Source organism: Dromiciops gliroides, chromosome 3, assembly GCF_019393635.1.
Source record: "Dromiciops gliroides isolate mDroGli1 chromosome 3, mDroGli1.pri, whole genome shotgun sequence".
Classification (NCBI taxonomy): domain Eukaryota; kingdom Metazoa; phylum Chordata; class Mammalia; order Microbiotheria; family Microbiotheriidae; genus Dromiciops; species Dromiciops gliroides.
In genome coordinates this window covers 337411779-337439196 of record NC_057863.1, presented here as the reverse complement: position 1 = coordinate 337439196, position 27418 = coordinate 337411779, and the positions used below count along the sequence as shown (strand labels likewise).

Below are 27418 nucleotides of genomic sequence, written 5' to 3'. Positions count from 1 at the left end.
GAGGCTGGATTTGAACTCAGGTCCTCCTGAATCCAGAGCCGGTGCTCTATCCACTGCGCCACGTAGCTGCCCCAGATATTCTTTCATAGTCATTAAAATCAGGAGTTCTTATGGAACATAAACTAAGAACTAAGAGAAAGGAGGTCAAAAGAATGATAAGATTTAGAGTTAGAAGAGCTGGATTCAAATGCTGCTCCATCCTGACCATGAATGAGTCACAACCTTCTGGGGCCTCAGTTTCCTCATCTGTAAAATAAGAGAGTTGTACTAGAGGGCCTCTGAGGTGCCCTGCATCTCTAGATCTATAATCTTATTGTCAGAGAAGGCGTACAGCATTTTACATTGAGGTCTGAAGGAGGTAACAGTTTTTGGCAGCTGGTGGAGAGGATTGGAGAGAGAAGAAGCCTTCTAGATGACCCTGCTCCAGACTTACAGCTTTACATGTGACTTGGTTATAGCCCCTGGGTTATAAGATTAGGCTGTATGCAGTGGGGCTCAAACATTGCACCAGCATCCTAGCAGTTAAATAAGCATTCCTTGACCTCCCAGAGTGTTCACCATATGCTTCAGTGTTGATTTGTAAATTGCCTTGATCACTGCACAACTGAAATATAATTTATTGTAAATCCTGAAGGGAAAAGGAGGGCAAGTCTGGCAATAGAGGAAAGGGTGGTAGGGAGGCTTTAGTGATGTCTCTGAAGTCTGGCCATCCCTTAGGTCACCCTCCTCTGTGTCATGTGCCAGATAGAATCACCCTGCTGATTCTTTTCCATCATGCCAAGGCCACAGGGGAGTACTATTCTGAGACTCTGTTTGGGCTCATGCTCGCTTGGTGGCTGGCCGTGTAGCACATGCTGGCGCGTTCTTGCCGGAATAGAGCCTTGATTCTGGCTCAGAAGTGAGATTGGCACGTGCCCAATCCACCTTCCGCTCCTCTGTTCACCTCCGGTGTGGGCACACTCAGGAAATGAAAACTGATTTTTATTAAAAATCAAACTTATAAAAAATCTGCTACTGAAAAAAAAATCTGCATCAAGCACCAAGCAAAGATCCAGCTATCCATATTTAAATTATGTACCTTTTGTATCCATACTCAGTGTCCTTCATTTTCATTTCATCAGAGCTGTAATTTCACTGGTGTGACAATCTGTCCACTAACCCCTGTTGTGTCCTCCACACCTTAGGAGCTGATTTAATGAACTGTTGTGAAAAAACTGAGAAATCGAAAACCTCCTTAGCTGGTAGCTAGCCTTTTTGGTGATGAGCCTGTATATATTTACAGAGGTGAATCAGTGGATAGAGCACTGCACCTGAAGTTGGGACGACTTGAGTTCAAATCTCACTTCAGACACTAACTCCATTAATGTGTATCTTTGTCAGTGATGTTGATCACTCTCAGCTATGTTTAGAAACTTCCCCATAGGTGACCTGCCACCTCTTCCCCCACCTACCCTGCACACACAATCTTATCCTCTTATCTGTTGCAGGAAAACAGAGGCTTATAGGGACCCGGCTTGAACACTTCCAGTGATGGGAAACTCTATCAGGACGTTAATCCGTTTCATTCCTAGTTAGCTCTGACTGTGAAATGTTTTTAACTTAAACAATCCTTCTTCTAAAGGGCTATAAGTCTTTTTTTGGTTTTTGCTTTTGTTTTTAGTGAGGCAATTGGGGTTAAGTGACTTACTCAGGGTCACACAGCTAGTAAGTGTTAAGTGTCTGAGGCCTGATTTGAACTCAGGTACTCCTGACTCCAGGGCTGGTGCTCTATCCACTGTGCCACCTAGCTGCCCCTAAGGGCTATAAGTCTTAAGTCACTGGTAGCCCTGGGCTTGGCAGACACCGAGTCACCACATGCTGTGTTTCAGACTCCTGAGAAGATAATATCCCAGCCCTTCGGAAGAAGGCTTCTCTTCCCATGAGACAGCCATGATTGAGCTCATTAACTTTCTAGGGCTGGGCATTGCACATACTATGTAAATTTTTGTCCTCATTGCTCATATATCTTTCTTTGGACATGTTCAGATCCTATGGGGATTATGGGGCCCAGAGCCAGTGAATGAGCTAAGTGCCTTCGCTAGAGCCGAGGCTGACCAAGGGAGTTGGCAAGGTTGTTCCAAGGATTGTTCCAACCACAGTTGGATGGGAATGGAAGGGATGGAAGTTGGGTGCTGGAACTGGAAGGGACTTTAGTGATGAATATGACCTTGTACATAGTAGACCCTTAAAAAATAAATGTTTACTGATTCACATTGCATCAGGTAGTCCAGATCTCTTATTTTATAGTCTGTGGCACTGAGGATCAGGGCTCAGCCATTCTGTGGAATAACTTAAATAAGGAACCTCTCCTATCTGTGCCTCTCAGTCCTACCGAGGTCAAGTGCCCTGACGTGCTCTATGTGTTGCTTCTAGGTCATGGGGAATGCCACTGCGGGGAGTGCAAATGCCATGCTGGCTACATCGGGGACAACTGTAACTGCTCCACAGAGACCGAAACGTGTCTCTCCAATGATGGCCAGATCTGCAGTGGCCGAGGGTATTGCTCGTGCGGGCGGTGCCAGTGCACAAAGCCTGGGGCCTTCGGAGAGGTGTGTGAGAAGTGTCCGACCTGCCCGGATGCCTGCAGCACAAAGAGGTAACTCCCGGTACCCCACCCCTACACCCTTTACTTCTTCCTTTCTTGGCCACTAGGGCCTCTCTGGCCCTCCAGCTTCACCTGCCTGGGCTGGACAGCGTGTGTAGAGCCGGACCTTCACGTCAGGTAATTTCTGGCACCACTGTGCCCTTTTTCTCTCTACTTTATTTCCTCAGGGGCTAAAATTTTTTTAATATTAGAATTATAGACTTTTAAAAGTACAAGTCAGTCATTTAGTCAATGAACATTTCTTAAGAGCTTGCTAGGTTCCAGGCACTTTACCAAAAGCTGGACTTTTTAAAATGGCAAAAACTCTTCCTGCCCTCAAGGTGCTTACATTTAATGCAGGAAACAATGTGCATATAGCCAGTACATCCAAGGTCTTTACAGAGTAGAGCAGTCAATCAATCGTCAAGCATTTATTAAGCACCTACTATGTGTTGGGCACTTGAGGATACAGTAGAAGGAATGGACAAATTCCTGCTCATAGATGGAAGGTTATCTCGGAGGGGAAGGAACTAGAAGCTGGAGGAGGACCAGGTTATTTTTGTTTGTTTGTTTTTTGTTTTTCTTTTTTTGCGAGGTAGTGAGGGTTAAGTGACTTGTCCAGGGTCACACAGCTAGTAAGTGTCAAGTGTCTGAGGTGAGATTTGAATTCAGGTCCTCCTGAATCCAGGACTGGTGCTATATCCACTGCGCCACCTAGCTGCCCCCAGGAACAGGTTATTTTATGTCATCTCATCCAAACCACCCTGGTGACAAATGGCCACATGACCTCTGTTTAAATAATCCCAGTGATGAGGATCTCACTACCTCATGAGAGAACCCATTTCACTCCTAAATAATTCTTATTATGAGATGGCTCTTTAACTAAAAAAAAACACACAAAAAAACATAGTTAAGAAGGCCAACTGAGGGGCAGCTAGGTGGCACAGTGGATAAAGCACCAGCCCTGGATTCAGGAGGACCTGAGTTCAAATCCAGACTCAGACACTTGACACTTATTAGCTGTGTGACCCTAGGCAAGTCACTTAACCCTCATTGCCCCGCAAAAACAAAAAGCAAGAAAACAAGAATCATTGTCTTAGAACACTGCCTGAGAAACTGCAGGGTCCAATGACTTGTCTGAACTCATAAAGTCAGCATGACTAAGAAGTAGGACTAGAGAAGCTGGGTCTTCCTAACTCCTTGCCCTGTTCCCTGTCTATACTGTGCTGCCTTGCACACAGTGGGTGCTTAGTGTAAAAAAAAAGTTAATAATTTGCTAGCTAAAATGATCTGAAAAAATTATATATAATTTTGGACTTATGAAAAATTATAATTGTATGAAAAATGGTAAGTTTTGGAAAATTATAATTGGGTCACAAGTCCCTTCATGATTGCCATTCAAATGTGAAACTATTTTATTAACTGGCCTAATTTTGGAGGGGCTAAAGCTGACTGGAGTACTTAATCTGGGACTGTTGACTAACTGGCTGACTGCTATTAATTAACATGGGCCGTTTATAAAGTTCCACCACACTGCTCCACTCCCAAATTGATAAGCAAAATATTAAGAAGCCTCTTAACTAAATAATCAAACCAGAGTTTATTTATGAGATACTATTTAAAATTAAGAATACAGGGAAATAAAATGTACAACCTGACTGCATTGCAGTGCGTCTCTTTCCACTGCTGTGCCTCGAACTTTTTTAATACAATAAGGGCCTTAGCCGCCTCCTGCTTCAGGGCATGTTCCCTGCTCAGCTATTTTCTTCTAACTCCTCTTAATCTTCACTTTCTCCAACCTGTACCCTTTCACTTCGTAAATCCCCTGGCTTCTAACTTTCCTCTCCTTACTGCCACCTGAACCCCTCTGTTTCTCTCTCACCGACCTTCTGTCTGTCTGCTCCGTCAGTCTGCCTTTTGGCCTCTCTTTTCCCTGCTCCTAGTCCTTCTCATCTTCTCCTGCATCCTTGTAGCCCCGTCTCTAGTCCGATCTTTGCCATCTCCTCAGCTGCCTCTTGACCTCTTCTTGCCCCTCCTCTAGTCAGAAAAACCCCCTGAGTCTAACCCCCAGGTCTATATATACCTTTTCTTCTCTCCACTCAAATCTTGGGGCTTTTTGCACCCATACACCAAGCTAATCCACCAGCCAGGGCTGCATCTGGGGCTGGTGGCATGCTCAAGCATCCCGTGCCTCAGCACAGGCTATCTGGGATCTTTCAGATAGCTCCACTCAGGTTGGAGGGAGCTGGGGGCTTTTTTTTTCCCCCCAGCTATCTGACCTGGTGTCTTGTACAGCCCATGGGGCTTTTTGGCTCAGCTGAAGCAGAGGGGGAGGGGAAGAGACCCTGAGGGCCTAAGGCTTTCTAATCTCAGCCTAAAGGTAGGGTCCCCAAATCAAAATAAATTTCCACATTAGTAAGTTATAATTGAATTGAATCATCTGTTCACACCTCTGTGTGTGTGTGTGTGTGTGTGTGTGTGTATGGGTGTGTGCCCATGCCCACCACCCTTATACAGATAAGGGATCTGAAGCTCATAGACCTGAGGTAACTGGGCCCTATAGCTAGCCTGTACAGTTCTAGAACCATTACTAGAACATTTATTAACAGGTTTGCTGGCCCCAAAGCCCTGTGTCCTTTCTGTTGAGGCCTGTCTTACCCACCCGGCCCTGCTGCTCCCTCGGTCTCTGGAGGAATGTAGGCGGGTGAAAAGGAATACAGGAGAAAAATCAAGCAGCCGTCGGCCTTCTGGAAAGCGCTGCTGACATTTTAACTTGAAATGTGCTCCAGAACAGCTGCATCAACAGTGTCTGTGCTCGAGGGAGGGCAGGGGATGGAGAGGAAGCAGAGACATGAATAATCAGAAACATCTGATGATACAAGAGCCACTTGGCTTTGGAGAGAGGGCATTATGTAATTGTCTTTTGGCAGAAGGTTTTCCTTCCTAATGAAGCTTGGCTTAAGCTGATTTTAAAATGAGTTCATGTTCCCTGAGCTTGTACCAGTCACCGTCAAAGGACATGTCTGTGGGCCAAGGGAAGTGACTCCAACGTCTGTACCAGTGGCGGCAAGGAAAGGGCCACCTTGGATCAAGCACTGGGCGTGGGTAACCCATGTGAGAACCATGAGGTGGTATTGTTAGCAAGGTACAGGCTACCTATTTAGAGTTCCAACTTCATATAGAATATATATGATATGTGTGTGTATGTATATATACATGGATACGTGTGTGAGCTGCCTGTATAAAATACTACATATGCATTGCTATACATTTAGTGATATGTTTACATTACTGTACATCACTATACACATAGTGTGCGCATATGTGTGTCTGTCTGTCTAATCAATAAATACAGCACATCAAAAGTATGCTTCTGTTACGTGTTATGGCCAGTTATGTGCAGGCAGTATCCAGAATGATGAAAGTGGCCTATCTTTCTATATTGATCTATCTCTCTATACCTATCACTCTCTCTCTCTATCTATATATACATATATAGATATATAGATATATATGTGGATAAATACACATATACATATGTGTGTATATGAGTATATATGCACATCTATGTATATATTATACATAAGGGACACTTTATTGTTTCATCAGCTTTAAATATCAGAACTTCAGTTACTCTGGAGACACCCCCCCCCCCCAGCATAGTGGATAGAGAGCTAGCCATGGAATCAGGAAGATCAGAATTCAAACCCCACCTCTGACACACACTGGCTGTGTGAGCCAGGACAAGTCAATGAGACTCTTAGTGAGTGTCCCCATGAGTGAGTAAGTCAATATACAGTTATTAAGCCTTTACTGATGCTAGTCACTGTGTATACAAAGAAATGCAAAAGCAGCTCCTGCCCTCAAGGACTTTATATTCTAATAGGGCAGCCCATATGTAAAATTGCAGATCTGCATTGGTAGAGAGAATTTCATCACCTGGAGTTCCCTAGACCAATAAAATAATAAGTCTGAACCCAACCAAACAAGCAAAAATCAAAACAAGGCATGTAAAATTGGGTTCGATAAATACAGTAAGTAAAAAGTATGATTCCATTCCATGTTGTATCCAGTTCTGTACAATGTGTCCACAATGAGGAGGTGATCTATCTATCTGTCTATCTATCTATCATCTGTCTGTCTATCTATCATGCTTCTCTAAATCTCATTATATCTTCTATCATCAATCCATCCATCTATCTATTCAATAAACTTCAATGGTTGTTTGTTGATCAGTCTTGTCCTACTTTTCATAACCCCATTTGGGGTTTTCTTGGCAAAGATACTGGAGTGGCTTGCCAATTTCCTTCTCCAGCTTATTTTATAGATGAGGAAACTGAAGCAATGACAGACAGATAGATAGACAGATAGATAGATAGATAGATAGATAGATAGATGGATGGAACTGAAGCAAACAGGGTAAGTGACTTGTCCAGGGTCACACAGCTACTAAGTGTCTGAGGCTGGATTTGAACTCAGGAAGATGAGTTCAGGTGAAGATGTCAGGTCTAGCACTGTGCCACATAGCTTACTTCAGTGGCTTCCTATCACCTCCAGAATAAGATATAAACTCCTTTGTTTAGCTTTTAAAGCCCTTTTCTTTTCTTTTCTTTTTGGTGAGGCAACTTAGGTTAAGTGACTTGCCCAAGGTCACACAGCTAGTAAGTGTCAAGTGTCTAAAGCCAGCTTTGAACTCAGGTCTTCCCAACTCCAGGGCTGGCGTGCTATCCACTGCACCACCCAGCTGCCCCTTAAAGCCCTTTTCAACTTGGTTCCATGTCAGGGTTGGAGGTTCAGGCTGATGGGAGTTGAGAATCAGAGACAATAAATAATTGACACATCAGCACCACCTAGTGAGTGAATAACTGTGTGTGCCCTTTATTATTAGGATAGCTCTGTATTTAAAGCAAAAAACCACAAAGAAATCAAATAAAATCTCTGCAAGAATAATTCTAGAGAATAAGAATATTTTTCAACCTTTCATCCTTAGCATGACAGAACTTGTTCCAGGCCTTAACAAAGCGAGGCTTGCACAACTAACTCCTCGGACCCCAGGAGACCGGCCAAGCATTGTCCCTGGAATTCAAGCTTTAACCACAAAACTCTCCCAGAAAACTCTTGCTGCTTCAGTGACTTGGGCCTGAGTCTGGGGAGGGGGGAACTCAGTCAGAGGGGCGACAGAGAGCCCTCTGGGTTCTCCACAGTTCCAGTCTATCACATGATGTCCCACATCAGCTATATCCAAAAAAACAATGTTCTAGTCTTTGTTCTTGAGTCCACCACCTTTGTTAAGAGGTGGATAACATGTTTCATCCTGAACGTTGGAAACATACTTGGTCCTTGCACTGAACAGAATTTCTAAGTCTTTTGTTTTTGTTTCTAAGCTGTTTTTTTTTTTTTTGTGGGGCAATGAGGGTTAAGTGACTTGCCCAGGGTCACACAGCTAGTAAGTGTCAAGTGTCTGAGGCCAGATTTGAACTCAGATCCTCCTGAATCCAGGGCCAGTGCTTTATCCACTGTGCTACCTAGCTGCCCCAAAGCTGTTTGTTTTTGCAAGAATGTGGTTATTAAATAAAATCATTCTCCTTGTTCTACTCACTTCCCTCTGAATCAGTTCATGCAAGTCTTCCCAGGTTTCTCTGAAATGACCCCCATTGTAATTTATGATGGAATAGTTTTCATCACATTCATACATTACAACTTACTCAGCCATTCCCCAATCGATAGGTATCCTCTCAGTTTCTAGTTCTTTGTCAGTCACTACAAAAAGAACTGTTGTAAATATTTTTGTCCATTCTTTTCCTCTTTCCTTGATCTCTTTGGGGTATAGACCCAGTAATGGAATTGCTGAGCCAGCTCATTCTACTTTTGAACAACTCTAATTGTTCAGAGGTGTTCCTTAGAGTCCAGAGGGCATTAGACACTGGACAAGAATGAGGAGGAGTTGTTTAAGTAGAAACAATAGGGACCTTGGGAGGAAGTGACCATGCTATCTTAGATTTTTTTTTTTTTGATAGAAAACTAGACATAGTCACTCATATCCCACATTTTTGGAATGCAAATTTCAAAGAGTTCAGGAAAAGGGTAGGCAGGATTCCAAGTACAAAAATTCTACAGGGTCAGTCAACCTAGGAGAGATAGGAATGAAATTCTAAGACACAAAGGAAAACAAGTCCTTCTTGTTAATGAGAATTAGGTCCAGAAGAACAGTTCTCTTCAATTCTTCTACCACTTTTTGAAGGATGGAATTATCATTAAGGATGCCAAGAAACTACTAACTGTTCTGCTTTCGGTAGAGAGGGAGCACTGGCAGCTTTTGGAATAATTAAGTCTCCTATCACTACCATATTATGCCTCTGCACCAGGCTTGTCATCTGTTTCCTGAATGCCTCATCTATTTCCTCCTTCTCTTTAGGTGGTCTGTAGTATATTTTGAGGGGACAGCTAAAACCAAATGTACCCATTCCCTCACTTTCATTTTTAACCCAGAAGCTTTCCATGAAATCAGTTCATTAAGAGTGGAACAGGGGGGCAGCTAGGTGGCACAGTGTATAGAGCACCAGCCCTGGATTCAGGAGGACCTGAGTTCAAATCTGGCCTCAGATACTTAATACTTACTAGCTGTGTGATCCTGCCACAAAAAGTGATGCCATGAATATCTTGTTATGTACGAGATCCTTCTTTTTGTCAAACCTTCTTGGAGCATGTGCCCAGTAGTGGCATTGCTAAAATCAAAAGTTGTGAACAGTTTAGTGACTTTTCTATGTTATTTATTCACACATATAGATAACATCTTCCTAGCTGTACCTTAAATTCCTTGAGAAAAAGGGCTGACTATACTTCTACTTTTTTATCTACCTCCTCCCCCAAGTCTTTCACATGTTTTGCATATAATAGGGTATATGTGTGTTTACATATGTGTATGTGTATGTATGTATACACATACACCTATACACACACATATACATACATACACACATTATTTATATATATATATTCCTATTCTTTGGAGAAATGTATGGTTTTTGTCTTCATGGGTCGTCCACCCACCAACACAGATCATAACTCTCCTATGCCTTGGCAGAAGTGGGCATGAAAAGCCATTGAAGGATTTTGTGCAGCATTAGAGGTCGATGAGGGGATGATTCAGAAAATGGATACAGCATGTTGTGTAGGATAGATCGGAGAAGGGAGATATTGGAAGCAGGAAGACTAGTTAGAAAGCCATTGCTAGAGTATAGGTTGGGATTCTTCCAAGTAACATCAAAGGCTGTATGATCAGATGATCACAAGTAGGAGTTACCTTCTCTCTCTCGTCAGAAACAGCAGAAGGTGGGACAGCATCCCGCTCTCTCAGGGGCTTGTCTCCAACACCACCATTATCTGCCCTTCTTCCCCAACACTCCCCCATGGAATTTCTTCCTCCTACTGTTCAGGCTTTCAAATTTCCACTTCTGAGACAGACGTGCCCCTCGGGAAAGTCAGAACCTAACCACTCCCCAGGCACACCCAACAGCTGCTATGCAGGTGCCATTGGGAAATTCTTCCCAAATTCTGGTGAGCATCCCCACTTCCTTTCTAACAGATCACCTGTGGCTTTGTACAAGCTCCTTGGAGGATGGACTCTGTGCTCAGGGGCAGGTAGAGCCTCACTCACCCTGGAAAAGAATGAATTTCACAGGATGAGAGGGCATGAAGGAGTTATAATCTGCACCTTAAATCTCATTATAATGTCTTTCCTTCTCACCACCCAAACCTACTTGTTTTCCACTTAACTGTTTCTGCCAGCAGCACACCAGCCTTCCAGTCACTCAGGTTCATAACCTCAGTGTCAATTTTAACACCTCATCAGCATTCATTCTGTATCTTTTGTCAATTCCTCTTTTTTTCTACCTCTACAACATGGAGAACATTGGTCTAGATGAGGAAATGGGGACCTGAATTATAGTCAGAATGGAAAGACAAAGACAAACATGAGAGAGATTTTGAATGAAAAAGCAAAAGGATCATGATTAGGGCAGATAAGGAAAAGATAAAGAGTTAGTTGCCTAAGATTCAAACTTAGGAGAATAGTAGCAACCAATATAGTAGAAATGGAAAAGATTTTTTTAGGAGTAGGGGAATAATTGGAAGTTCACTTTTAGTTATGTCAAGTTGGAAATCCAGGTCCTTGTAGATAATTGGCCCGATATATAGATTTTGAACTCTTCTGCCCAACCAAAATTGAAAATGAATGAAATCTCCAGGTGATACGATTATAGAAAAAAGAGCTAAGGGTTGAAGAAGGTATAGATGGAGTTGAATGATGAAATCCAGAGTCTGGTCACGATGTTACAATGAAAGATTTGGAATGAAGTTAGAGGTCTGCAGAGTCAAGGAATTAAGAGGGGTTAGAGAAGGCTTCTTATAGAAGATGGGAATTTTAGTTGAGACTTGAAGGAAGTCAGGGAGGTCAGTAGAAAGGGGAAAACACATCCCTATCCTCAAGGAACATACATTCTAAGGGGAGAGACAATATGCAAAACATTGTGCATACAAGATATGCATGGTAAAAGTGGAAAATAATATCAGAGGGAAGGCACTAGCAGCTAGGGGAGGGGGGCACCAAGAAAGGCCTTCTGCTGAAGGCAAGATCTGAGCTGAGTCTTATAGGAGACCAGGGAAGCCAAGAGACAGAGTTAAAAGGAAGGGGGAAAGCGTTAGAGAGCATATGCAGAAGAGTAAAGAATAAGGAGCCAGGGGGCAGCTAGGTGGCTCAGTGGATAGAGCACTGGCCCTGGAGTCAGGAGGACCTGAGTTCAAATCTGACCTCAGACACTTGACACTTACTAGCTATGTGACCCTGGGCAAATCACTTAACCCCAATTGCCTCACTTAAAAAAAAAAAAAAAAGAATAAGGAGCCAGGTTGTGAAGGGCTTTAAAACCAAAGGATTTTATATTTGGTCTTCACAATAACCCAGAGAGTCTGTACCCCTGATATTAGGCTCATTGGAATGCGCAGTCTGCGAAGTGATTCATCACTGTTCAGCGGCTGAAGGAGTGGCAGCAGAGAGGGAGGCCACCCTCACCTACACCTGTCACCAACTGACCTTCCCATCAGCCTATGCCACAATTGAGCTTCTAAGCCCTGAGGGCTGTGACCTGACTCCTCCTCACAGATCACTCACTGTGTCACTGTTGGCATCACAAGGTCAGATTGAAACCAAAGATGAAATTTAGTCCAGGTGTTCCTGTCCTAAATCGCATCATCTTGAGTATTGATTTTACTGTAAATACTAGCTTTTGTTACTGCTTTTACCATCATCATTTAATAATTAATAATAATACTTTTCTATTGTGCCCAGTGGTTACAAAGCACTTTACATGGTAGGGTAAGTATTAGGAGCCTGACTTTACAGATAAGGAAACTGAGACTTAGGTAGATTTGTAAAGAGTCACACAACTTGCAAGTGGTAGACTCAGGATTCAGAACCCAGGTCTTCTGACTTCAAATCTATAGCACTACACTTCTAATTTGCTGCAAGTAAACCTCCAGTGGCCAGAGTGGGTCAGGGTACGCATTGAATTTTTTTTGAGAATAAAGGGGTCAGATGCAAGAGGTGTTCTAGGGACAGAAACAGTAAGATATGGCAGCTAATTGGATATGTAGAGTGATGGAGAGTGAGAAATTGAGGGTAATGCCAAGGTTATAATCCTGGGAGACTGGAAGAATAGTGGTACCTTTGACAAAAATAGAGAAACTTGGAAGAAGGGTAGGTTTTGGGGAAAAGATTATTCATAATGAGTTGTGGGTTTTGCACATGTTGAATTTGAAGTGTATCCAGAACATTCCATTTTGAAATGTTTAGCGGGCAATTGGTAATATAGGTCTTTAGACTGGCCAAGACCCAGACTATGTGAATCTATGAGTCAGCTGCATAGAGATAATAATTAAGCTCATGAGAGCTGATGAGGTCACCAAGTCTGAGACCTTTGTGATCATGGACAAATCACAACCTCCATAGGCCTCAGTTTCCCCATCTTATTATTTTTTATTATTCTCCCCCCTGGGGGCAATGAGGGTTAAGTGACTTGTCCTGGGTCACATAGCTAGTGAGTGTCAAGTGTTTAAGGTTGGATTTGAACTCAGGTCCTCCTGAGTCCAGGGCCAGTGCTCTATCCACTGCGCCACCTAGCTGCCCCTTCCCCATCTTTTAAATAAGGGGGTTGGACTATATGGTGTCTGCAGGCCATTCCAGCTCTAAATCTAGAAAAATATAGAAAATATAGAGAGTATAGAGAAAAAAAAAGAAGAGGACCCAGGCCAGAGTTTTAGGGAACACCCATAGTTTGGGGACGTTTGAGGAGGAGATTAATTAAAATTGGAGAGAAGCCCATTTCCACAAGATGAGGGAAATTAACAATGTCAAATGCAGGGGGCAGCTAGGTGGCACAGTGGATAAAGCACAGGCCCTGGATTCGGAAGTACCTGAGTTCAAATCCGACCTCAGACACTTGACACTTACTAGCTGTGTGACCCTGGGCAAGTCACTTAACCCCCATTGCCCCGCAAAACCAACAAAAACAACAACAAAAACAATGTCAAATGCAAAAAAGAGGTTGGAAAGGATGGGATTGGGAGAGGAACTGAAGCCAACTCCCTCTATGCATCCAGAGCATGGACTCAGCAATTGAGAATGTTTGAGGGCTGCTACGAGGGGGTTAAGTGACTTGCCAGGCTAGGCTAAGAATGGTTCTTCAGATCATAAAAGAACTGAAGGGTGTGGGGCAGCTAGGTGGCACAGTGCACAGGGCACCAGCCCTGGATTCAGGAGGACCTGAGTTCAAATATGACCTCAGACACTTGATACTTACTAGCTATGTGACCTTGGGCAAGTCACTTAACCCACATTGCCCCCCCAAAAAACAAAACAAAAAAGCACCAAAGGGTCCACTGAAGAACTGGGTTTGGGTTCTGATCTGGCTACTAAATAATTCAGTGACTCTGGAAAAGTCATTAAAACTATCTAGGCCTGGGTTTCTTCATTTGTAAAATGAGGTATTTGGACTAAATAATCTCATTGAACTCCAATCATTGTCCATAAAGCCAATATGGCAGGATACAATTAATGTGCTAATTACAAGTGTTTTATTTATTTACTAAGCGAACTCTATCAGAATCTCTACTAAGAATTAATCGTTCATTTTTGGGGTTGTTTTTGTGTTTCTGCTTGTACTTCAGAGCAGTGAAAAGTGCTTTTCTTTTAAAATATTTTATAATTCAGGCTTTTATGAGTTCAGAACGCAGAGTACTTTGAGTCAGCATTTAGTCTGCTTTGGAAGGACAGATGCCAGTTCTATGTGTGGGTAGAGTAGTTAATAACATAAATGCTTGGTTTGAAGGGAAATACAAGCCCCTACATGGGCAAAAAATGCTTTCCCTCTGACGGTGCCTGATGCGACTCTACCATTCAGTCTCTGGTTTAAGATATAGAGGGGGCATTTGTGTGACCTACAAAGAACTCATTAACAGCTATGAAAATATGCTCACACTTTAGACTAGTGACCTCTAGTGGAGGTGAGTGTCAGGACGAGCAGGATAGTATGGGAGCAGTGGGTAGAGTCTTCAACACATGCTGGAAGGGGGTCACCATGGTGGGAGGTGCTAGGCAGCCAAGAGGCGGCTGGAGAACAAAGGGCACTTGTTAGGAAAGAGGGTTAAGGCAGTGGACATTGGAATGAAGGAGCATATTGTGTGGAGTCTCAGTACAACTGTCTTCTCCAAAGGAATAATAATTAATAATGGTAATAATAGGCCTTGTTTGTTTTGTTTTTTTGTAGGGCAATGAGGGTTAAGTGACTTGCCCAGGGTCACACAGCTAGTAAGTGTCAAGTGTCTGAGGTCAGATTTGAATTCAGGTCCTCCTGAATCCAGGGCTGGTGCTTTATCCACTGTGCCACCTAGCTGCCTACTATTAATAATAGTATTAATAATAGCTTCCTGTTGCAGAGTACTTTACAAATGGTATCTGATTCAATCCTCACAACAACCCTGGGAGGTAGGTGCTATTATTAGTTTCATTTTAGAGATGGGGAAACTGAGTCAGGCAGAGGTTAAGTCACCTGGTGGCTAGTCAGAAACCCTGGATTCAAATCTCACCTGGGGCACTTACTCTGTGATTTGGGCAAGTCAGTAACCCTCCCCAGGCCTCAGTCCTTTACTGCAAAATGAGGTGGGGCAGCTAAGTGGTGCAATGGATAAAGCACCAGCCCTGGATTCAGGAGGACCTGAGTTCAAATCTAGCCTCAGACAGTTGACACTTACTGCCTGTGTGACCCTGGGCAAGTCACTTAACCCTCATTGCCCCGCAAAAATAAACAAACAAGCAATCAAATAAATAAAAATTTTAAAATGAGGAGGTTAGCTTAGCCTAGATAGATAGCCTCTGAGGCTCCTTCCAACTCTAAATCTATGACCCTAAAGTAAAAAAGTTAACTAGGCATGTAGATAAAGTTCATACAGATGCTTTTCTCTGTGTCCAGCCCCAGTATACTGGTATAAAAGAAAAGCTCTTTCTACACTTCACAGCACCCCACAAAGAAGGGAGAGAGGGTGCAGCCAGGGCCCATGGGAGCCCAGTCCCAGGGTAGAAGTTTGGAAGTTTTACATCAGCGTTAGAATCGGTACTTGCATAGCATGACTGCGTGATATTGCATGACCTTCCTCCCTTCTTTTTTTTTTCTCTTCAAAGAGATTGTGTGGAGTGTATGTTATTTAACTCAGGGAGACTGGCTGACAACCAGACGTGCCAAAAGCATTGCAGGGATGAAGTCATCACCCGGGTGGATTCAATCAGTAAGTATAGCCAAAGCATGGCAAAAGATAGCACTGCAACAGATGCTATGGGGGGTGGTTGGTTGTTTTGTTTTGTTTTGGTGCGGGGGGGGGGGGGGGGGGGGGGTTGGGTTGATGGTGGTGGTGGTGGTGATGGAGGTGGTGATGATGGTGGTGGTGGTGGAGGAGAAAGTGGTAGTGGTGGGGGTGATGGTGCAGATTGCTGATAAGTTCATTACTTTTGCCACCTTCCGTTTTGGGATCTCAGCTGAGATGTTTGGGAGTCCATCCATGGGAAAAAAGGGGGATTCTCAACTTTGAACGAGGAAGAACATGGAATGAAGTCCCTAAGACTTCCTTTGCCAGTTAAGAAACTTGGATTTTCATCTCAGTTTTGTGACTCCCTTTGTAACCTTGGGTGAGTCTCATTCCCTCTAGGACCATTTTCCTCAGTTCTAAAAAGGTCTAGGTGAGTCCAGGGCAGCTAGGTGGCGCAGAGCACCAGCCCTGGATTCAGGAGGACCTGAGTTCAAATCCAGCCTCAGACACTTAACACTTACTAGCTGTGTGACCCTGGGTAAGTCACTTAACCCCAATTGCCTCAATTAAAATAAAATAAAATAAAATGAAAAGGACTAGGTGATCACTAGGATCCTTCCTACCTCTTGCCGTTATTCTGTTGTTCTGGATTCCTAGAGATTTTCATATCTCAAGATCTACATGCATACAAGTATCATCCTGCCTCTGACACTTAGTACCTCTGTGACCTTGGGCAAGTTCTTGGGCCTTGGTTTCCTCCCCTGTAAAATGGAGGGTTTTAGACTAGAGGGCCCCTGAGATCCCTACTAGCTCTAGCTCTAGGTGACTGTGATCCCATATGTAGGGATTCCGCATTCACATGTGGACAGAATAGATACCAAGGGTAGCTTCTTCCAGTTTGTGAAGGTTCCCTAGTTATTTAAGTCTTAGTCCAGTTATCAGACTTCTGCCTCTTCCCAATCAGGTTCTTCCCCCTCTCCCTAGTTAGCTAAGAAATTTGCATTTAATTCCAAATTCTATTTCTGTCCCCCAGTATGTAGTTATGTTTTCCCTAAGCTATTTACTATCTAAAGAACACCTACCTGTGGTTAGGTTCCACAGCATCTCAGGATAGTTCACTCTCTAATCTTGTCTGCCCCTTCTCTAGAAATTTCATACTCTCTCATTTTTTGGTTCACTGTTCTCTATTCCTACCTAAATGCCTGGACTTTCCTGGGCTCTTATACCCCTTTCATTCTCAGAAGAGCTTAGGCCCGGAGGCAGGAAGACCTTAGTTCAAATCCAGCTTTAGACACCTGTTAGCTGTCACCACTGATCGTCTCAGTTTCCTCAACTGTAAAATGGGGCTAACAATAGCCTCTGCCTCCCAGTGTTTGTTGTTGTTGGTTTTTTTTTTTTTTTGTCGGGGGCCATGGGGGTTAAGTGACTTGCCCAGGGTCACACAGCTAGTGTCAAGTGTCTGAGGTCAAATTTGAACTCGGGTACTCCTGAATCCAGGGCCGGTGCTCTATCCACTGCGCCACCTAGCTGCCCCCTCCAAATTCTCTCTCTCTTTTTTTTTTTTTTTTTTTTTTTTTTTTGCAGGGCAATGGGGGTTAAGTGACTTGCCCAGGGTCACACAGCTAGTAAATGTCAAGTGTCTGGGGCCGGATTTAAACTCAGGTACTCCTGAATCCAGGGCCGGTGCTTTATCTACCTAGCCCGCCCCTAAGGGTTGTTGTGAAGATCAAATGAGATCATATTTGTAAAACCTCTTAGCACAGAGCCAGACACTTGGTAGGGACTTAATTAATGCTAGCTATCGTCCTCATTAGCCATTACACTATCACAGAAGATAGTTTTAGAGTTACCCTCAGCTCCTTCCTTATCCCCATATTATCATGGTACTGTAGGGGAGGTGGGTAATGATTTCCTTCTGTACACAGATTTTTGTTGTTCACTTGTTTAAGTTGTGTCCAGCTCTTCATGGCCCCATTTGGGGTTTTCTTGGCAAAGATACTAGAATGATTTGCCATTTCCTTTTCCAGTTAATTTTACAGATGAGGAAACTGAGGCAAACAGGGTTAAATGACTTGTCCAGGGTCACAGAGAGTGTCATACAGAAAGCTAGTTTATTCTCCAGCAAGGGAAAGAGATAGAGGATTTTTACTGAATTACTCTGTGTCCTTCAAGTGCTGAGAAAAGTCCTTGCTAGGGAGCAGAACTTATACTGAAATAAATTCCAGTTCAGTTCAGATAGGACTAGAATAGATCATGATATGACAGCTTTGGTCTAGTTCAAATGTTTTAGAAATGAAATATTGGAGTTTTTTGCTAGTTCAGACTAGTTTACTGAACATTTCCTCACACTCCAAATGTAAGGAAAAAAAGATTATCAGGGTTAGGATTCTGGTATTCATTTTCAAGATTTAACAATGGATATACTCCTGCCCTGAATGGTGCCACATGCCTATCATTCTTGCTCCTGGGAAGGCTGAGGCTGGCAAATTCCCTGAGTTAAGGAGTTCTGAGCTGCAGTGGAGCTCAAGTCAGTGGGGTGTCCTCATTGAGTCCTGTACAAATAGGGTGAGCCCCCAGAAGTACCAGGCTGCCTAAGGAGGTGTGAACCAGCTCACATTGGGAAAAATGGAGGAAGGTAAAACTTTTGTGCTGATCAGTATTGGGTTCAGCCCATGAATGGCCACTGCTCTTATAGCTTGGCTGAGATTGCAAGACTCAGACTCCAAATATTTGCAGTTTGATGGGTGGCCCATTGAGTTAATTGATCAGAGTGTGTGTGTGTGTGTCTGTCTGTCTGTCTGTCTGTCTTGCACAGGCATGGCAGATGGGCAGTCAACTGAGCAAAGAATTGAATAGTAAATGAAATATTTCTTAAGAAAATTTAATCAAGAATTGAAAACCTTAATAACTATACCATTTGGTTACTTCAAGAAGCATTAGCGGTTTCTTCAGTGTAGGTGAGTCTTCCTTTCACTGATGGTTGTACTACAGATTTTATTATTTTTGTGTATTTAGAATTTTTATTTTCCCAAATTACATGTAAAATACAAATTTTGACATCAATTAAAAAAAAACACCTTTGTGTTCCAAATTTTCTTCCTTCCCCCTCCCCAAGAACTCAAGAAATTCAATATAAGCTATACATGAGCAGTCATGCAAAACATTTCCACATTAGCCAGGTTGTGAAAGAAAACAGACAAAAACAAAACTTCAGATAAAGGAACTTAAAAAAAATATTCTTCAATCTGTATTCAGATACCATCAGTTCTCTCTCTGTAGATGGACTGATTTTTCTTAAGACCTTCAGAGTTGTTGTACTACAGACTTTAATAGATGGTATGGGTGATGAGTTGATCAAATCAATAAGTGTTCATGGAACCTCCCACTATGGGCTAGACACTGGGCTAGGTGCCAGTAATAGAAATAGTTAACCCAGTTAATTAGGCTGATCTCTGGAGAATACACCCAGTCTACAGCCTTTCCACTGACATAGCTATCAAAAACCCAGGATTACCTCAAACATCAAAATTGTGGTGTGGCATCCTAATGTGACTTCAGTGGCACAGTAGATAAAGTGCTGAACTTGGGAGTCAGGAAGCACTGAGTTCAAATCCTCCTTTAGACACTTAATAGCCATGTATGTCACTTAATGTCTTTCAGATTCAATTTCCTCATCTGAAAATGGGGACAATAATAGAGCCCACTTCACAGGGTTGCTAAGATCAAATGAGAACATATGTGCAAAGTGCTTAGCAAAAGTGCTGTATAATTCTTAGCTATCACTACTTTTATTATAAATAACTAAATACAGGATATTCCCAAAGTCTTAAAACAGTTTTAAGCTATTATAGCTCATCAAAATCTTTTCTTGTTTTAAACTACTATAGATTATAAGAATCTCTTCTGTATTAAAGCACTAAGGTTTTTTAAATACCTTGTATATTCTACAGGGCATCAAGAAATTGCCCTAGCCATGTACTTAGAAACACAAAATGGATGGAAAGTATGACTTGCTCCTATTATTGAGTTTAATGGGCAGCCCATTGAGTTGGTCCCTCAGCATGAAACCTGGACAGAGCATGATAGGTAGATGGTAAACAGAACCTGGAATTGATCAAAAGGATGAGAGAAATCCAGATCGCATTTGAGAAACTGCCTAGCTCTTTCAGTGATCCAAAGCAGCTCGCTGCTGCCAAAGCCCCTATTTTAAATTCTCTTTGATGGTGTGTGGCTTCGAATCTCAGAATCCCATGATCCCATGAAGTTGCAGGTGATGCAAAGGACAATAGACAGGCTTGCAGCCTATTACCAGGAATGACCTGCACGTGAGGATTGTAAAAGACATCAGTAAAGGCACATATCACTGGAAGAGGAGGTGGAAGAGAGGGCCAGACATATACTAGGAGCCATTTTCTTTTGGAAAAATGATGGAATTGGCCTAGCTAGCCTCCAAATTTTGGAATCTTCCCATGACTCATTAACTGTTTCTCTCAGACTTTGTCTGAAGTTTATGGTGGTTTACCTTGCTGTCCTCCTGAGTCTGAAAGGTGTCAGTTGCATCCCTAGGAAGACACTTGACTAATTCACTGTACTTCCTCCTCCTCTTCTTCCTCCCCCCTCCCATTTTTCATTCTCCTCTTACAGCTATACACAGATCCAATCACAAAAGGTTTAGCCATTGAGAGAGACTTTTTTTTTTTTAAGAAAAACCATCTTTTTCTTTCTTTCTTTCTTTTTTTTAAATAGAAGCTGAAATGGTGCAGGCTTTCTGCTTTGGCAGCCAGCTAATCTATCTGGCCCCCAGTCCAAGCTTCTCTAAACAGTGAGGCAAGAACTGAAAAGCATTTCATATTAGCAGTATTCCTTTCAACAAGTTTTTTTTTTTAATTTTGCCCTTTTTAAAGTCTATTTAAAGTTATAACCTCTAACTTCCTATCTGCTACCTTCATTTTCACCTCTCACTTCCCCTGGTTTCTTCCCTTCCTGAAAATACGTTCCAGCGATTTCCTAGTTCAGCGGGGGAATGCAATCTAGTGAGGTTCTGATAACATACCCTTAGGTCAGCAGTTAAATCAGAGAGAGGCGAAGAGGAGGGGGAGCTTTCCAAACATAGACCAGACTAATCTTTTTATCCTCACTCCCTGCAAACTGTGCTACCAAGGAGAAGGGAAGGTCGTGCATCTCTCAGCTTAGCCTCTCTGCCGGAATGACCTAAATAGTAACCACTGAAACATTCAGCGGCCAACATCCTGACATCTGTCTTTTGAGGTTAGCAGCTGGGGTCAGTATGTGTCCCTGCTTCTTTGATATCAACAACAACACAATTGAATGCCTCCCTGTTCCCAAGAGTGGATCTTATCCAGCAGTCAGTTGTGTAAGGCTGACTAGCGCCTCGGTTCATTCAGTCAGTCTTGGAGCTGAAAGGGACCTTAAAGGTCACCTTGTCTGACCTCTCCTTTTACAGACGAGAAACGTGGGCCCAGATAGGCAGAGGGACGCATCCAGAGCCACAAGCTAGTTAAACCGGAGCTAATACTAGAACCCAGGTTTTTTCATTCCCATTACATCCCCAGCAACCAAATGCCTAATACTTAAGGCTGCTCTCTTGCATTCCTTCAGGTCAGAAGGGGATGAAGTGTATTCACAGACTGCTTTTCCTCAATACCCATTTCCCCTTCCCTTTTGGTTTCCATCTGTGAGCCTCCCCCACTCCCCTCAAGTGTTAATCGTTTCTTCTATATCAACATCACCAACAAACTTCTCAGATGCTTGAAGGTTACCTAATTTGTTCCATGTGTCCCCACAGGAAGCCCCTGACATGGAAAGGAATTCATAGTCCCCAGAGGGATGAGAAATCCAGAGCCTTGGCCAAAGCTTTGGATGATAGAGACCAAAAATAATCTTTTGGGGACCCAGCCTCCCCCTCCTCCTCTTCCTCCTCCCCCACTTTCCCTCCTCCTCCCGGTCCTCCAGCTGTCTCCATCTCCAGGAAGGCGTGCAACTGCTACAGTGTTCGGTTAGCCAGCTCCCTCTCTGCTGCTCTGCCAGGCTCAGCCTTGCAGGTTGGCACTACCAGCCGGCTCAGGAATAGATCTCCCTCTCCTTTTAACCTTTTGGCTTTCTTCCAGCGAAAGATGACCAGGAAGCTGTCCTGTGTTTCTACAAAACCGCTAAGGACTGTGTCATGATGTTCACTTACTCTGAGCTCCCCAGCGGCAAGTCCAAGCTCACGGTCCTCAAGGAGCCAGGTGGGTATATCATCCTTCGAGGCAGAAAGGCCACAGGTGTCCCCCACCCCCTAGCCACCAGCTACTTGCAGGGCAGTCTCAAAATCAGAATCTACTGCACCAAGGTATGTTGGGGTCCCACCAAACAAACTTGAGCCCAGGCTGCACTAGCTCTGCTTACTTCTGAACCCTTTCTCCGAGTCCCTGAAATGTGAGGAAGAAAAGAACTTGAAGAAAATAAAGAATGAAGCTGCTGCCCACCCTGTGACCTGTGACTTTAAAAATTATTGTGGGGACAGCTAGGTGGTGCAGTGGATAAAGCACTGGCCTTGGACTCGGGAATACCTGAGTTCAAATCCAGCCTCAGACACTTGACACTAGCTGTGTGACCCTGGGCAAGTCACTTAACCCTCATTGCCCGCCCCCCCACCAAATTATTGTGGCTACTGTACTTTATAAATTAATTGCTATTGCACCCATTTTGGCAGTAAGCATTTATTATTTATTTATTAAAAAATTTTTTTTTCTTGGTGAGGCAAATGGGGGTTAAGTGACTTGCCCGGGGTCACACAGCTAGTAAGTGTCAAGTGTCTGAGGCCAGATTTGAACTCAGGTCCTCCTGAATCCAGGGCCAGTGCTCTATCCACTGCGCCACCTAGCTGCCCCAGTAAGCATTTATTATTAATTAATATCAGATATACCAGTAAAGAACTGACCACATGGCAGTTAGCACAAGCAGGAGAAAAGCCCGAAACCCGTGTTGTCTCTCAAGCAGAGTTCAGAAGACCTACAAAATCTACACCATCCTAAGAGGAAGAGCCAAAGAGAGCCCCCCAGAGTCTAGCTTGGCTAAGGGTTTTACCCTTTTTTGAGAGAAGCTAATTGGTTAGCATCATTCAATTCCATTGGTTGACATGATTTGAGGGTGGTCCAAATGGAAATGACATAATGGAAGAGACCTAGGCAGACGAGGCAGTAGAGCAAAGGCAAATTCAGTGCCTAGGTGTGGTTTAATCCCATCAATTCACTGATTTTCAATTCTCCTTTGCTTTTGTTCCCTTGGGCTGGTCCCAGACAAGAGCTGGAGTGTGTGTGTGTGTGTGTGTGTGTGTGTGGGTTGGTGGGGGGTGGGGGGGTGGGCAGGGATTGAGATTGATCTCTGGGTTTCCCTAAGAAATTAATTAATCATTATTTTCTCACAAACCAAAGCGGGGAAAGGGACCAGGCTGTCAATGAACATCATTGATTGAAGCCTCTCTTAATCTGGGCCAAGGTACACAGTGCAGTCTCTTTTGCAGAGGCCGCTGAAGGAAGCAGCCATGGTCCTCAGTCCTAGGTACCAACTGTGCTTTCCAGACCTTCCTTTCTATGCCTTTGAAAGATGAGCAGGTTTACAATTCCAAGGACAGCTGTGAAAACTATAGGTTGATTTTATTATCTACTTGGAAGAAAATCAAAATGTATATGAAGAGACCTGCAGTTCTATGCACAATCTTTTATTTCTGTCCCAGTATGTTTATGCAGATGCCCCTTCTACTTGGTGTTTGATAAGTTCAGAATAAAAATTAAAATTAGTTAAAAAAAAGAAACCTGAGCAAATTAATAATTCCAGAAAACTAATCGTGAAACATGCTACCCATCTTGGGACAGCAAGGTGATGACTTGAGATGCATAGTGAGAAATGAATGTGCAGGAATTTGTTTTGCTTGATTCTGCCTGTTAGTTACGAGGGTTTTGTTTTTCTTTTTTCTATTTAGGTAGATGGGAAGAAGAGAAAATGCTTATTAATTTTGCAAAAATAAAATGAAAGTTTAAAAGCTTGAATTATGAAAAATCTAGCCAGAAAATTTCCAAGACCCTTATACTAAGAGCTTGCAATTGATGGCTGTCTCCTTGACCCAAGCCATGGTGAAAGTGGCTGCATAGACACATCCTCGGTCCCTCCCCACATCCCCCACCTCAGATGACATAGTCTTTTCTTCAGAAATTTTTAGTTTGAAGATCATTGTGTTTAGGTTTGGGCAGATTTAAGCCGGATGGGGATGGAGAATGAAGACAAGCTAGATAAAGTTATAGTCCATCAATACCTTGATTTCTGGTCTCAGCTTTACCAAGAACTTTCTATGTGACTATGGGAAACTCCCCTTAATTTGTGTTATGTGTGTTTCTTGGTTCGTATGTGAAGGCTCAGGTAGCCACCTCAGTTTTCACTGTATTACTCATTCTCTCACCAAGTTTGGCTTCCAGAAGCCCTGGGTCGACAGCATGAGGGATTAATTCAGGGATAATCCCATTCTTTCCAAGGGCTCCTTTCCCTAGCTGTTCTCTTTGTGGGCCAGAGTTGTTTCTTTCTCCCCCTGGTCCAAAGTATGAGACTGAAGCCCAAAGAGAGGAACCTCTCCCCCCACCTTCCCTAACCACAACCCCCATTCTGTTCCTCTTCAGAATGTGGCTCTGCACCCAGTGCTATGACAATCCTGTTGGCTGTGGTGGGTAGCATTCTTCTCATTGGCATTGCCCTCCTCGCCATCTGGAAGCTGCTCGTCACCATACACGACCGTAGAGAGTTTGCAAAGTTCCAGAGCGAACGTTCCAGAGCGCGATATGAAATGGTAAATTGGGGATGTAGGGGGAACTCTGGGAGCTTACAATCTGAGACCGAAAACAACCAGAAGTTGGTGACCACACAAAGGGCACAGTGACAACAAAAGAAACAAAAAGCTGACACTAGGTGAAACATAGATTGAGGGGTTTTTTTGGTGGTTGTTGTTTATTGGTGAGGCAGTTGGGGTTAAGTGACTTGCCTAGGGTCACACAGCTAGTAAGTGTCAAGTGGCTTGAGGCTGGATTTGAACTCAGGTCCTCCTGAATCCAGGGCTGGTGCTCTATCCACTGTGCCACCTAGCTGCCCCACCAGGTGAAAAATAAAGTACTATGGAGCATCTGGTGAAGACACAGCAAACATTGAGGATGCAGTGTGATGAGCAGCTAGAGGGCATTGTGGGCGGAGTCCTAGATTTGACAGTAGATACACTCTAGATTAAATCTTGCCTTTGATATCTACCTAGCTGTGTAACCCTGGGCAAGTCATATAACTTCTCGAAACCTCCATTTCTTCATCTGGAAAATGGAGATGATACTATCTCACAGGCTTGTTGTAAAGATCAGATGAAATTATATATACATGTACATATACACATATTATAGATGTACAGTTATATATGTTTGTATACATATATATATATGGTGCTTTGCAAGCCCTAAAACACTATGTAAATGTTAGCTGTGGTGGTGGTGGTGGTGGTGGTGATAATGTTTATAATGCTGGTTCAGGCATGGGCAAAGCATAGCAGGAATGCAAAATACCATGTCTTTGCTCAAGGAATTTGCCATAGTTGTTGAGTTGTCTTCATGACCCCATTTGGAGTTTTCTTGGCAAAGATACTGGAGTGGTTTGCCATTTCCTTCTCTAGCTCATCTTACAGATGAGGTAAGTGAGGCAAACAGGGTTGACTTGCCCAAGGTTATATAGCTAGTAAGTGTCCGAAACCAGACACAGAAGATGAGTCTTCCTGATTCTAAGCCCAGTGCTCTATCCACTTTGCCACCTAGCTGTCCCTGCCCTCCTTGGTAGAAGATACAAAATAGGTATACATGAGATGGCCTGAAAAATGAAAAACCTGCACATTGCTAAGTATGAAAGAATAAAAGGTACAAAAACTTAAGTACCCCCTCCCCTCACCCCTGCTCCTGCCAGCCACCAGCATGTACTGAAGGACCCAAAACAAAGCATTGGTGGGAGGTTAGCAAAAGAAGCTTCCTAGATGTGTGAATCCTGATCTGGATCTTAAAGCATGGATTTGAATATGTCACAGGGTGCGGTAAAATTTGAGGAAAGTGGAGCAGAGGCACAAATGTATAATTTGGGGGAGATTGGAGGAGAATACTTACAAATGTCAGGCCTAGGAAAGCCAGCCAATCCCCTGTGATTGATCCAGAAAGACTGGAGAGGGGTGTTAAGGCTAAAATTCTAGCTAAACTGTCTAAAATATCTAATGAGTGGTCGCCAATAAATTATAAGCTTTAGCAAGAGTTAGACTTTTAAGCATTTATTAAGGAGAATAAGAATTTGGTAAAGAGAGAGAAAGGCCTAGATTCCTATCTATTAAAGGGAGAGCACATTTCTAGCTCCCTTCTCCGCCAGCGTCCCCAGGAAAGAGCCCCAGAGTCAGCGCCAGTCTCTTCCTTCCTCCTCCCACTAGTCCGCGTCACTTCCTGACTCCTGGTCTTGCCCTCAAAGACCTTCCCTTCATGGGCAGAACTCTTCTACAGTAAGTATCCAGCAGGTGGCGTTATTCCAATCGTTACAGTGGTAAGGGTCAGGGTGTATCAGGAACTGTTTGAATGATGGGAGTGAGATGGATAGCAAGGGAAAGCTTTGGATAATATAGTTAGGCAGCTTTGGCATGTAAAGTGATGGGAGAGCTGCGTTCAAATCCTTCTCAGACTCAGATCTGAGTTCAAGTTCCCCCACCTTTCACAGATCCATGTGATCCTGGGTAAGTCACTTAAATCCTCCATGCCCCAGAGGCATCTCTCTAAGGCCCTAAGTTTTAAAACAGGTGCTAACCTACATTGATAAAGAGAGTTTCTTCAACAGGGACTTCCCAAAAGCAGTGAAATCACAGGTCTAGGCCCTATCCCAAACTCTAAAAATTATCTCCTTCTTCCAACTCTTGGAAGGTAGGGACCATATCCAGTGCTGAGCATGTAGTAAGGGTTAATTAAATAATTGTTGACTGGATTGTTATAATAAATAGCTCTCCTCAGCATGAGCTTATTAGAGGTTTATATTTGGATGAATTTCCTTAATGCTTGTCCTTTTCCCGTTCATTTGTCTAGGCTTCCAACCCTCTCTATAGAAAGCCAATATCTACCCACACTGTGGATTTCACCTTTAACAAGCTCAACAAATCCTACAATGGTACTGTGGACTGATGTTGTTCTTCTGAAAAGGGATTGGGGGGAATTTTTTTTTTTGGAAAAAATTTCCAAGATGGGAACGCTGTAGACAAGTGCTTGACTGTATTACTGCTCTCTAAGTAGGAAATGATGAACAATCCTTTAAAGTGGACCTGGACAAGAAGCCTTTTGTCTGGGTAGGAAGGGGCACCTGGTTATGCCATCCTTTGCACAGGCTGGAACCAGCCCACACTTGCCACTTACCTACCTAGGACCAGAAGAGGTATGTGCAGGGGGAAAGAGGGGAAGGGATGGAGGATGTCAGAGGGCCTGGGTACCCCCTGACTTTTTCTAGTTTGCCAAGTGACCTGAACTTTAGAAAGAATCATCTGACTTGAAGAAAGAAGTGCTACCTCCCAGGGCAGAAGGGAAGGTTGTTTGGAACCAATTGTGTGTGAGTGCAACCAACAACGGAGTCAAGAAGTCTGGATGTCTTTGAGTTGGTCGTTTTTATATTAAAAAAAAAAGTTACTGAGCATTTATGGTTTCGCCCCGATGACTCCTCCCTCCCCGTCGGCTGTGCAGCCATCCTGTTGGTAAAAATGCTTCAGTTGTTGGCTTCTGTAAGGGAGTAGAAATCGAATACTCAAATCTTCCGCTTCCTCCTCCATGTTTGGTTACTTTGGTGATGGAAAGGAGGGGAATGTCTCTAGGGATTAAATATTAAAACCAAAAAGAGATTGGATTTGCG

General features: G+C 43.3%; 1 protein-coding gene across 1 annotated transcript in view; it reads left to right on the top strand.

The window, feature by feature from the left end:
• The window catches only part of ITGB5 (integrin subunit beta 5), a 188662-nt gene extending 161457 nt beyond the window's left edge, over positions 1-27205 (top strand). The window contains exons 11-15 of the mRNA XM_043997337.1: positions 2413-2635; positions 15357-15460; positions 21607-21726; positions 24151-24317; positions 26608-27205. Coding sequence (XP_043853272.1) covers positions 2413-2635; positions 15357-15460; positions 21607-21726; positions 24151-24317; positions 26608-26703 — 710 coding nt within the window. The 3' untranslated portion in view covers positions 26704-27205. The remainder of the gene's footprint in view (positions 1-2412; positions 2636-15356; positions 15461-21606; positions 21727-24150; positions 24318-26607) is intronic.
• The last annotated feature ends 213 nt before the right edge of the window (positions 27206-27418 follow it).